Genomic DNA, 13,411 nt, shown 5'->3' with positions numbered 1-13,411 from the left:
CCCAAACATCATCAAGGATGGGAAGGATGCGATGTGTGAGTCCTTCCAAACAGGTATCAACTCGGCTGACCGCATCAGCAGAGCCATGGCGGCAAGTACCACAATCTGCAGATTTGCGTGGTTGCGGAAGTCTGGTTTTGCTGCTGATGTACAAGCCAGGCTTCTGAATATGCCCTTTGACGGCACCTCCCTATTTGACAAAAAAGCTGATGACAGCCTGGAGAAATTGCAAACTTCAAAGGCAGCAGCAAAATCACTTGGGGCTGCAATGCGTCAAACTCCAAATCGCCCCACAGGTACGTCCTGGAGGGGGAAGCCTTTTTGTTTTTACTCCTCATTCGGAAAAGGCAGAGGGCAGCCAGCTCAAAGGGGCCAGAGACGATTCACCCGTGGTGCACAGGTCAAAGGTACTAGACCTGCATCAGCAGGTGCCACTTTACCCTCAGCATCTGAGTCAGCTGCTTCTAAACCCTTCTGAGGTCTCCCCACACAAAACTCTGGTAGGAGGCAGGTTAACTCAACATTCGACAGAATGACAGGCTATTACGTCAGATGCTTGGGCATTGGAAACAGTTGCACAAGGTTACTGCCTGCCTTTCCTACACACTCCTCAGAGTCATCCACTAGAGAACAACTCTTTGAAGCTTCCAGACCCGCTCCTTATGCAGGAGATTTCAGACCTGCTAGAGAAAGGTGCCATAGAACCGGTACCTGTAGCAGAGAGGAACAAGGGTTGGTATTATCCCTATTTTCCCTATTTTATAATACCGAAGAAGGACGGAGGATTGAGACCCATCTTGGACTTGAGAGAATTAAACAAATTCCTCAGGAAGGACAGGTTCAAGATGGTAACCCTTTCTCATATCCTTCAGGCCCTCCAGCTTCATGACTGGTAGGTATCTCTAGACCTCCAGGATGCTTACTTTCATGTGCCAATCCATCACAAGCACAGGACGTACCTGAGGTTCGCCATTGGCAACTCTCATTATCAATTTCGAGTTCTGCCATTCGGGCTGACCTCTGCCCTGAGGGTCTTCACCAAGCTAATGGAGGTTGTGGCTGCAAGTCTAAGGAGGGAAAGGATTTATGTCTACCCCTACCTAGACGACTGATTGATCAGAGCAGTGTCCCCGAACACGCTCAGATTCATCTAGATTATGTTTGCCACTTCCTCCACAAGCTGGGCTTCTCCCTCAACTCAAAGATACCATCACAGAGACTCCAGTTCATTGGAGAAGTCCTGGACACATCCCTGGGAAAAGCCTCGCCACCAGAGGTGAGGGTTCAAGATATTCTACAGATGGTCACCAGGTTTCTTTTTGAGGTTGCTCGGCCTCATGGCATCCTGCATTTTCCTAGTGCCAGAGGCTCGCCTGAGGATGAGATCCAACTAAGCACTAAGGACCCAGTGGTCACAATTCTCAGGGAGGATGTCAGATCTGCTACTAATCCCTGACAGAGTGTCTCGAGACCTTCAGTGGTGGGCCTGTCGGGAGAACATCTTGAAAGGAGAACAGTTTTGGCAACCATGGCCGGAGATAACAGTAGTCACGGACGCTTCATTCATGGGGTGGGGAGCCCATGCTAACAACTTGACCATCAGCGGTCTTTGGTCTCCATCGGAGTCTAGACTACACATCAACCTATTAAAGCTGAGAGCGATCAGACTAGCGCTGAAGGCTTTCCTGCCTTCAGTACAGGGAAAGAATGTCCTGATAATGACAGACAACACAGTGGCCATGCACTACCTCAACAAAAAAGGAGGCGTAGGGCCACTGCCACACTGCAGAGAGGCAATGCAGCTCTGGTTTTGGGCAGTTCAAGAAGGAATCTCTCTATCAGCAGTTCACCTAGCCGGAGGGAAGAACTTAACGGCGGATGCTCTGAGCAGGCAGAACACAGTCTCCCACGAGTGGGAACTAGCTCAGGAAGTCCTTCAAGAGATCTTCACCCTTTGGGGAACCACTCAAGTGGATCTATTCGCCAACAGTATCAACCAGAAATGCGAGAAGTATTGCTCAAAGGAATTTACCCCGAGAGGAACTCTAGGGGACGCGTTCGTAGTGGACTGGGAGTTTCCACTTCTGTATGTGTTTCCGCCAGTCCCTGTCATTCCTCAAATGAGCAGGAGGTTGAGAAGATTCCAGAAACCCATTATCCTTATTGCCCCGGATTGCACCAGGAGAACGTGGTACACAGATCTTCTAGACATGTCCATCTGTCCTCCGATTCGTCTTCCGCAAAGAGAAGATCTTCTCTCGCAGAAGGGAGGTCGGGTTCTCCATCCGGATATCAGGACCCTCAACCTTCACGCCTGGTTTCTGAAAGGCTGAGATACAAGGATTAGGATCTCCCGGATGACGTATGGAGGTTTTGCTTTCAGCCAGAAGGCCACCAACAAAATCTTTATAACACTATCGTTGGAACAAATTTTGCAGCTGGCGTAGAGAAAAGAATATTGAACCCTTTTCATGTAATACACCTATGATGTTATCTTTTTTGCTATATTTGGCAAATTCAGGTCTTCAAGTTGGTACAATTAGGGGCTACCTCGCAGCGCTGTCAATCTTCAAGCGAATGCGGAGGAGCCTTCATACTTCAAATTGCCCATTGTGATTCAATTTCTGAAAGGATTAACTAATATTTTTCCTCCAACTCCTTTTCAGGTTCCACTGTGGGACCTAAACCTAGTCTTGAAATTTCTAATGGGTACTCCATTCGAACCCCTTCATTCCTGTTCATTAAGGTTTCTCACTCTTAAAACAGTCTTTCTAGTGGCTTTAACTTCTGCCAGAAGAGTGAGCGAATTACAAGCTTTGTCTTGCAAACCTCCACATACAATCTTTCACAAAGATAAGGTAGTTCTCCAAGTGAAGCCGAATTTTCTCTCAAAGGTGGTCTCAGAATTCCACATTACACTAAATATAGCCTTACCTTCTTTTTACCCTCCTCCTCATCCTGGGAAAGAGGAAGAGAGATTGCACAGGCTGGATCCAAGGCGTGCCTTGAGTTTTTACATTAGCAGACTTGCGAAAAGTAGGCAAGCAGACCAATTGTTTGTGGGGTATGCAGGGCACAAATTAGGCTTACCTATTACAAAACAAACAATCTCAAAATGGATTATATTGACTATTATAGAGTGCTACAAATTGGCAGGAAAAGAGCCCCGTCAACATCTTAGGGCTCATTCAACCAGGGGTATTGCAGCCTCTTCAGCTCTCCAAAGAGGAGTTCCAATTAAAGACATATGTGCGGCTGCCACGTAGTCGTCTGCACATATTTTAAATAAATTCTACAGTCTTGATTCCTCCTCTAGAAGAAAAAGCTGTGTTGCACTCTGTACATCTTTAAAGGGAAACATTTCGTTTTACTCCCGCCTCCTCTACACATTACTGCTTTGGGAGTCTATCAAAGATAAGGAATACGTGGTAGGACACAATCCATTTGAAGAAAAAGTTACTTACCAACTGTAACATTCTTTTGACTGGATGTTCCTCCCACGTATTCCTTATCGCCCCTCCCATCCTTCCCCGCAGTAAAATTTCCCTTGTAGTTGCAGCCTATGCTCCTTCAAGGGTATTAGCCATCTCATACAAGGCAAAACAGCACATCAAAATGGAACTGAGCAACGGACGCTGCGCAAGACTATTTATACCTATGGTGACGTCAGCGCCGATACAAAGGCCTTCGAGGGACACCGACTCGAGGGACGCCGAGGCGGAGCGCCCTCTACTGTGAAAAAATGTCCCAGGCCAGCAAGCTGGAAATGGATTTATCAAAGATAAGGAATACATGGGAGAAACATCCAGTCGAAAGAACGTTACAGTTGGTAAGTAACTTGTTCTACACTGACAAAATAAGTTTGAGATACAGGATCACTACAGCCATGAAAAAGCCTAGCAGGGCTTGTTCAGTGATTTGAAGATTCTTGCTTCACACAAAAGGTTTGGTTTACGTATTCATTCGATGATTTTCGTTTAATACAAAGAGCATGTGTAACAAGTGATTTAAAGATTATCCGTTTGATCTGGCCAAGAGAATACTCATAATTTCATAAAACTGCTCAATGATGAACCGTCCTTGAAATGGAAAACTATACAACTGCAATATATTTTGATTTTCAAAATCATTAAACTTATATGAAAACAAGAGTAGAGTGCATGAGTCTGGGAACAAAGTTTTTCATTTCAGTTATAGTATGTCCATAGGGTTTGTAAGACATACCCACGAGCTCTCACACATGCCCGACTCATAATCCCACTATTATTACCCACTTTATTGATACTCAATGTAATGAGCTGTGCTTGAACTTGAAAGGCTTATGGGTTGTCGTGCTTGAAATGGAAAACTATATTATATGTTTTTAGCCATGTATTGCTAGTAAAGATCAGGACACCCAATGATGAACTGCAATAGATTTTATGTTTCAAAATCATTACTTATATAAAAACAAGAGTAGAGTGCATGAGTCTGGGAGCAAAGTTTTTCATGTGAGTTATGTTATGCCCATATGGTTTGTAAGACATATCCGAGAGCTCTCAAGTGTGCCTGACTCACACTACCACTATTATTACCCACTTTATTAATACTCAAATTATTGACCTATGCTTGGACTTGAAAGGTTTAAGGGTTGCTGGCCCTGCCGGGATTTGAACTTGCGATGTGCAGGCTGGTCCCACATCAGAGGTGATTGCTTATTGAGTGGATTTACCCGACTTTGCCTGTCGAAATTCTAAATATCCATTGCTACAATCACAACTATAGTATCTGTTTTTGAAATGTTCAGTAAAATCTTCCATAGGGATGCTATCAGGGCTAAATTCCTGTGCAAATAGTATCTAATTAGATTGTTTTCTGTTCTGGAGATGCGCTCAAGCTAACCTCCAAGAACTGCTGAATGCATAGCAAATGGTTGAAGCAACTCTGATAAAAAAATTGGGCAAAGTAGTTTCCACAATGCCAACGTGATTAGAGTCGGCTGTTTCTTGGCCCAAAATTTAAACAAAACAAATGTAAATTGTGGTTCTTGGAATTCAGTCTCCAGAAGCAATAATTCTGAGAATAGCCACGCATGATGTAAATAAATGCCTTTGCCATTCACTGTATCAAATTTGTGTTGCATGATTTCTCTATAACCATGGAATTGGAGATCCTATATTAAGTAGCATATCCAAAAGATGCCCTTAGAACACTAACAGGTTTTTATGTTGTATAATCACTCTCTTCCTCTTCATATTTCAGGTCCCTGCCCTTCACGTCCATTTTTTAGACGCTGTCGTTCGGCCAACCAGGAGACATTCACCTGCTGGTGGAGTACTGAGGACAATGGGAAGCCATGCAATGCCAACTACACCGTCACATACACTGTAGAGTAAGATGTTTTCTTGGCAATAAGTATTTGATGCACCTAGTATGCAGAGCCAGTGCAAAGCATTGGCAGCCTTTACAGAAGCACATTGCCTTTTGCTCATTGATGTCTTTGCTGGCTGCGAGAGATGTGATGAGAGCCTGCCTGTGATAGGTAAGATACCGGACACTGCTCTCCGGCATCACAAACATTAGGATCCTATTTGCTATGAGAAGAGTGTTTAAAGCTATTTATCAGGGGTGGGCCAGTGCAGTAACTATTGTGTCAGACATGATCCTAATAATGATGAATGCATTTGCTATTAAATGCCCACACAAGTCCCAGTTAGCTACCCAAATCTGTGAAATATCGGTGCCCATGTTCAAGAAATTTAGATGTATGCTTGACACATGCAAAAAAAAGTATTCACTGTTTTGTGGCATTTCTATTCTTTACCTCATTGTCAGGATACTCCTTCCAAAACTTGAAGAAGAAGAATTCTTCCCACTAATGTAACTTTCTGAATGTACAAACAAACATGCAGAACAATCAATTAATTGAAAGACTGGATACCCTGAGACACCGTAGCTGCAAAGGAAACACGTAATGTTAAAGTGAACAATATCAATACATATTTCAGAATTAACAAAAACAATATGCCCACTAACCTGTACTAATTAAAGCAGGACTTCAATTGGGGTCTAATTTCGACATTAGCACCGCAATGGTTAACCAGGTCTAAAAGGAAACGTACAATAGTTCAGTAATAAAAAAGGCAATAGGAAACAGAGGATTGAATCTTACCACCAGAGTTCTTTGAGTCTGAATGAACCAAAAGGTGAGACTAAGTTCGTCGAACCAAGTTCCAAAAAATGCAGACTATTCCCGTAGGAACGCGGACGCCTAATAAGTCCCAAAACCTGTCCCGACAGAACGAGGACGCCTAAGCACACACCATAGGAAGTCTCTAGTCCAAGTGTGTGATCGCAGTAACAATGCAGGAAGTAGCCGGAGGTGAAGATACTAGGCGAAGCAATTCCGAAAAACAGTTCTGTGTTAAAACCAAAATTCCAAGGAGCAAGACAGAAGCAAGGTCGTGAGTAGTCAAAGTCGAAAACCTGACGAGCAGCAGACAAACCCAGGAAGAAGACGAAAAGCGGTCCAGGTAGGCAATCCGAGTCTTGGTAACCGATGAGTCAATGAAAATCCAAGGAGGAGGCAGAGACAGGTCAATAGAGTAATCCGGGTCAAAGGGAGAAGTACAAAACAAGAAAAGCACTGGAAATTACCAAAAGAAAAATGCAAGAAAGCAGTGTACACGTAACTTTAGGTACGAGAACATTTCAGGGTATTCAGAAGCAACAAAGCCCAGAAGGGGCGGAACTATAAAGGAGTAGTGAGGTGAGCCTAATGTCGACGTCCAGGACGCCGGCTTCTACTTCCTAACAATGGAGTTCCAAGTTTCCATGGCAACCTCCAATTGCCAGGTGAACACGACCGCCAAACTTTCATAATCGGCTGGTCTCGTTTGAAGGCAGGCAGCACAGTCTTGGAAAACCTTTTATTACGTGGGTGTAAGAGCGGTTTATTAAGGGCAGGGACAGTTCCACATATCCTGGCAGCACGTCTTGCATGCCTAACCATGACACTCATCTATATTGACCATTTGAATGCCTATGATAAATATATAAGTATATTTTTAAGTCTTGGAAATACATTTGCAAAATCCAGAGTATATTAATTAAGCTTTGGGCATATTATTTTGTATTCTGCTATTTGGTGGTGCAAGAAATGAAACCACAATCAGTCTTTTCACGTTTCCATATGTATACAATGATTTATATAAAACAGAGTATTCTTGAAGCTAAATATGAACACATTCTTCTACGAATTGACCTATATATGTTGTCAAGTGGCTAAATTTGCAGATTGGACTCCGTGTTTTCCACAATTCCGTAACCATGGGCTAATCATTTTACTGAACTGTTCCTTAGCTGGAAACATTTGAATTTCCTAGAGGTGATTCAGTCCACACTGTATACTAGTAAAAAGAAGGCCTCTCTCATGCTAATCCTGTATATATAAAGATGTGGTCATTTTTATGTTCATACAATTCTCTTTGATTCTATGCAAAGCACTCAGTGGACTCTTATCAGTGCTATGTATTCTCTCTCTTTTCCCTTTCTAACAGGGGTATTTCAAAAGTACAATACAAGTGCACGACTCTGTCTATCTTAGAAAGATAACCTATTAGAAATGTTATCGTTATTGAAGGTTTTCATAATGTGCTCGGCTCAGTAAGACAAGCATAATATTCTTATTATGTCGACTACATCATATTCTGGAAGTGATCATTAGAAATTAACAATGCAATATTTCAAAAAGAGGCAGTTTACAATGTTAGTATTATTGCATTTTTTACACTTTTTTCGGATAAGAATAGACAAACTTGTATGTCGCTCAAAAAGTCCTTCCTTCTTGAAAAGGTTTGTGTTCAGATTAAAACAAATGATGTGTTTCTTCTATAGGCATCAAGATGAAGTTTAATTTTGCATGCTGGCGACTAATTGGCTGGTAGTGGTGCAGAACCTGCAAATTTGTTACAGTATGCACAAACGCTAGCAATTAACAAACGATAGATAATTACAAACATTAGAAAGGCGTATGATACGCCTGGTACAGCTAGTTTTAATAATAATAGTAACCATTTATATATTGGACGGAACAGTTATTTGTCACTTGACTTACTCAAAGCAACTTCTTGCTGTGTAACTTTCCAAGAATGCCCTCAAGTGTCGAACTCGAATCATGGGACTTTATTTTCTGTGATGTCACTTCCAGTGATGTCAATACGTATGCAAATTAGTGGTTACGACACATATTTTGTCGTACAGCGCCTCACAAACCCCAGAACTGACCAAGGTACTATGGCAAGTAGTGATGTCTTGGAGGATGTGAGCAGTCTATGGGCTTTCCGATCGCAATTTCCTTTCTGAGAATGTATGTGTGGAGTTTGTATCTTGCTTATGTCTCTTCCAGGGTCTTGTACTCAGACTCAAATATCACAGCATCCAAATGCATTTATGGAGGTCCATGTGTGAGGAATTCGATCATCCGCACAGGAAGAGTGTGTTGCCTGTGCTTTTTGAGTTTTGTTTATTTAAAAAGAATGAATCATGGGAGATCAACCTCTGGAAAATATGTGGGGCCATTCCCACACATATTTTCCATGTTCACTGCACAGCAGAAAAATAGTCATGCCATGTACTCTGGGAGGACACAGCTCACCAGCGCCGCCCTCCCCAGTCATGTGTAGCTGACACCTGACAGCTGCGGGTAAATCAAAAGCCTCTTGCCGTGGGCAGCCTGATTAGCATTTCAAGGCCTAGGTGCCGAAGTGACAATGGCGACCAGAGACCAACACCTATTTGTAATGCATTGTGTCACCTTGGTACTAACACCCCTCCTTGGTATGAAAGGGCAGTTCAGAGCAGGGAAGTATGTGAATTGTTGGAGACGAAAGTCTGCCTGCAACCCCCTACTTCAGGCCCTTGTTGTGATCAAGCACTGCATAGGGCTCATTTAATTAAGGAGACACTTTGATGTACAGTAGACAGGAAGATGGGTGGGAAGTATAGGTTGTCATCCTTCCCCTGTCTGTTGCCAAGCGTTCTGATTCTGACCTGAAGCATCACTGAAGATTGTTGGTGGGGACCCAGGATTGGTTCATTAAGGTGGGCTTAGCCTGCACCCAGCGGTGGGACCTGTTTGGCATTAAAAGAGGGCTGAGCCCCTCACTGATCAGATCATCTGAAGACTTTGCAAGAAGTAAGAAGGACTCATTTGGGCCCGAGCTGAAGGTACAGTCTACCTTACATCTTCCACCAGTGAAGGAAGGCCAAGAGTTTCAAGAGGGAAGCAAGATCCCTCCCCTAAACATCTCCCTGGGAACATAGGGAGATACCAGACTCAGAGGACCCGTCCAGCAGCTCCAGAACCGGTACCAGCCAGCACACAGCGTGCCCTGCTAGCTTCTGACAGCAAGCTTCCTAGGTGGGAAGTGCCAAAGAGTCTCTGGACAAAGGACAAGGCGGTTGCCTGAAATCACTCTCCTAAGGTTTGGCCCGTCCGCCTTGAAAGGACACAGGCCATGCGAATAGGCTAGGAGGAGTGCCACACAAGCATCATGCAGCGTCCGTCTTTTTTAAGGACAATTTCGAGACTGTCGAGTACTCGAACCACATTCAGCTGCACCGCTGACTGTTGTCACTCCGCAGTCACCAGAGCCATCCGAGACGCCTTCAACAGCATTCCAGATCCGCCAACCAGCACAGAGACAATGATTCTTGGCCCTGAGCCACCGCCCCGAACAGCCTGCAGACGTCCATCCAGCCTTGCTTGCCAAACTGCCTGGTACCCGCAGATGTCTCCCACCACTAACTCTTTCTCATGGGCTACAAAGCACCCTGGAACCACCTGAACGCTGTCGAGCACCAAGAACTTCTTCAGTACCAGTGTTACGCTCACCTGACTCCCACGGAGGCGCTGACCTGGTTCGCGCTGCTGACCTCTTCTAAGGTGATGCACAGGGTTCGGAAGACGGACTGGACCGGGCCCCCAAATCTGGCTTGTCTGGCTCGCAGAAGTATCCTTCTGTAGGTGAAAATAGGGGATTAACTGTCTGTGGGGTAATGCAATCGGCCTCCCACTTTCCCCTCTCACCCTCCTCGAAACCCTTCTGTGATTCCTCGTAGCGTCTCACCTTAGGGTCTGGAAGGACGAGCTCTCCATCCTGCTTCTGATGCAGGGGCGCGTTGGCATCCAGTTACTTCACTGGATTTTCGGATTGGTGAGAACCAAACTTGCTTGGCTTACAGGTAAGTTTTTTGATAAGAGGATCCCCTTATGTCCATGCATTAATGTACTAATGCTAGTGTCTTTTTCCCCATAGGGGCCGGGGTACGGAATGCCAGGGAACAGGCACCGACCCGAGATGAGAGGTGAAATCCTTGTAGAAATCAGGTAAGTCTTTAATGAGCGTTTTTTTGGTAATGTCTTTTCATTCGCTCATTAACGCTGATGTCTCTTTTTCCCCTTAGGGGCCGGGGTCCGGAAATGCCAGGATGCGGCGCGGACCCGAAATGAAGAGGGAATGAATCAACAGGTAAGTCTTAACATGGAGATTTAGCTTTCCTTATTCCCTTCTCTCTCTCACCTTTTGTTCTGGTCTTTTTCTCTCTAGGCGCTGGGGCGTGACTGCGAATCCGGATGATCGCTGCTGAACATGGAGGCGCCCTGTAAAGGTGAGTGGAATGCGGCGCTGCAGCGATCGACGCGATGAGCTTTTAAATAAAAGTTTTCCCTTTCAGGATTGTCGGCGAGATGTCTCCGGGATGCGGGTTTAGCAGGTAAGGACTTTTCCTTCTTCTGTTCTCTTCTTCTCTTTCTCTGCAGGTGATCCAGGATGCTGGCAGGCGTGGCAGAAGTCAGGATGCAGGAGCAGACACGGTGAGCGTCCAGCTGCTAGATGCAGAACAACGCGAAGCACGTGTGGCTGTTCGGGTGGGGTTTAAATAGCCTTGGAAGAAGTTCCAGGTATGTATCCTTCCTCCAATCAGGTATGTATCCTTCCCCGACCACGCCCGGATGGTAAATTAGTCCCACAGGTAAAGTAGTTCCTTTCAGGCCTCAAGGAGGCCGGGATCCTGCAGCATGGTCTGCATCAGGTAAGTGCACCCAAGCACTCCCATAATGAGCCTGGCGCCTATGGCGCCAGGACTGATGTCTTTTATGAGCCTGGCGCCATAGGCGCCAGGACACTGTCCAAAGGGCCCCCATATGGGGTTGCTGGGTCCTTCCTTGGGGACTGGATGTCCGCTTTCGGGGATGCAGGGCTTGAACCGGCTCCCTGGGAGCGGGCATCATGACAGCACTCCCCCCCAAGGCCCCTCCCAAGGTTGTTCCCTCCGGGGGTTTTGGTTTGTCTGGGAAGAGTCGGTGGAATTTCCTGACTAATCGAGGTGCATGCACATGGTCGCTGGGTTTCCACGACCTCTCCTGAGGTCCGTACCCCTTCCAATCAATTAGGTAGAACAGTTTTGACCTAAACATTTTTGAGTCTAAAATGTTCTTCACTTTGAATTCGGGCTCCCCATCTATTAGAATAGGTTCTGGAGGTTTGAGTAGTCGGGTTCCGGGTACCACTGGTTTCAGAAGTGACACATGAAAAACAGGGTGAATTTGCATACTAGCTGGTAAATCAAGTTTAACAGCCACTGGGTTAATTATTGCCGTAATAGAATAAGGTCCCAGATATTTTGGGTTAAAAGTTTCGAGGCCCTTTGAGTGGTAAATGTCTGGTAGCTAACCACACTTGATCCCCAATCTGATACGGAGGTGCTTCACTCCGATGTAGATCAGCATTCTCCTTGTATTTTCTCTTGGCTTGTCGTAAATGCGTAGTTGCCTCTTTGAAGGCTTGGGTAATTGTAGAATGCAGATGTTCTACTGCAGGCATTCCGAGGTTCTGAGGTGAGTCAAGGTTTGAGGTTCGAGGGTGATGCCCAAACAAAGTATAAAAAGGACTGTGGCCAGTTCCAGAGTGTACCGAATTATTATATGCGTATTCGGCTATCCAAAGAATGTCTTTCCAGTTGCTTTCATATTGCTGTAACATACACCGTAAGTACTGCTCAAGGGTCTGATTTGTCCTCTCGGTCTGACCATCGGTCTGAGGGTGGTGACTGGTCGATAATCTTACGTCGATCTGCGCCATTTGACAACATTTGCGCCAGAAGTGGGAAATGAATTGGCTTCCCCGGTCAGAGATTAGTATAGATGGGAATCCATGTAGCCGAACAATATTTTCGAGGAATTCTTTGGCTAGGACAGAAGCTGAAGGTAAACCTTTCAAAGGAATAAAGTGGGCCATTTTGGAAAACAAATCCACAATTACCAGAATAGTATTGTACCCCGAACAAGGAGGCAGGTCCGTAATAAAATCCATTGATAGGGTGTGCCAGGGTGCTGGCGGTATGTCTAGAGGTTGAAGGAGACCGGCTGGTCTTTTCTTTTGACTTTTATTTTGGGCGCAAACACCACAGGACATCACAAAAGATTTAACATCTTTTCGCCAAGAGGGCGACCAAAATTGTCGTTTCACCTATTCCTCTGTCTTGGCAATACCGGGGTGTCCCTCTATTAATGTATCATGATAACCGGAAATAACTAGTTTGTGTAATTCCTTATGTGGCAGGAATAAGTGTCCTTGGAAATAAGGTAAATCATTATCTATGGTAAAGTCTGATCCCTTTTGTATCCATTCATGTAAGGTTGTAGGGTCCAGGAGTTGTTTCACTCTGGCTTGAATGTCTTCAAGCGTCTGTAACGAAGTCATGCCTAGAATCCTCTGTTCGGGAATTATTGGTACTGGTTCTGTGTTTGTATCAGATTCTCCCATTCCAATTCGGGATAAGGCGTCTGCTTTGCCATTCTTGCAGCCAGGTCGATAGGTAATCACGAAATCAAATTCAGCGAAAAACAAAGCCCATCGGAGCTGCCGTGATGACTGAGCCTTGGCAGTTTTCAAATACTGTAAATTCCGGTGATCAGTGATCACTCTGATGGAATGTCGAGCGCCAAGCAGATAATGCCGCCAGGCTTTAAAAGCAGACTTAATGGCTAACAGTTCTTTGTCCGTGATTGCATAATTAACAGTCGGGTGCCAAGAATTTTCTGGACCAAAATGCTACGGGATGCAGTTGGTTGGTTTCCGGATCTCTTTGGGACAGGACAGCTCCCATGGCTAGGCTGGATACGTCAGTCTCGACGACATAAGGGAGATCTGGACGCGGGTGTTTCAATATAGGTGCGGAGGTAAACTTAGCTTTTAAATCCTGAAAGGCCTGCTCGGCTTCTTCAGACCGTTCAAAACGTTTATTTTTCCTCAAGAGTGCAGTAATGGGTTGTACCACGCGTGGAAATTCCGGGATAAACCTGCAATAGAAATTGGCAAAGCCGAGCATGCTTTGAACCCCTTTTACAGAGCTAGGTGACGGCCATTTG

The 13,411-nt window shown here is 45.1% G+C and overlaps 1 protein-coding gene across 5 annotated transcripts in view; it reads left to right on the top strand.

Moving 5' to 3' along the window:
- The window catches only part of LOC138525768 (prolactin receptor-like), a 1,166,304-nt gene that overhangs the window by 635,262 nt on the left and 517,631 nt on the right, over positions 1–13,411 (top strand). For all 5 annotated transcript variants that reach the window (XM_069635962.1, XM_069635963.1, XM_069635967.1 and 2 more), the window contains one exon: positions 5,242–5,371. In XM_069635962.1, the coding sequence (XP_069492063.1) occupies positions 5,242–5,371 (130 nt within the window). The remainder of the gene's footprint in view (positions 1–5,241; positions 5,372–13,411) is intronic.

Source organism: Ambystoma mexicanum, chromosome 7p, assembly GCF_040938575.1.
Source record: "Ambystoma mexicanum isolate Mex_15411 chromosome 7p, UKY_AmexF1_1, whole genome shotgun sequence".
NCBI lineage: Eukaryota > Metazoa > Chordata > Amphibia > Caudata > Ambystomatidae > Ambystoma > Ambystoma mexicanum.
Note: the sequence above shows the minus strand (reverse complement) of the source record. Positions and strands in the feature narration are given on the sequence as shown.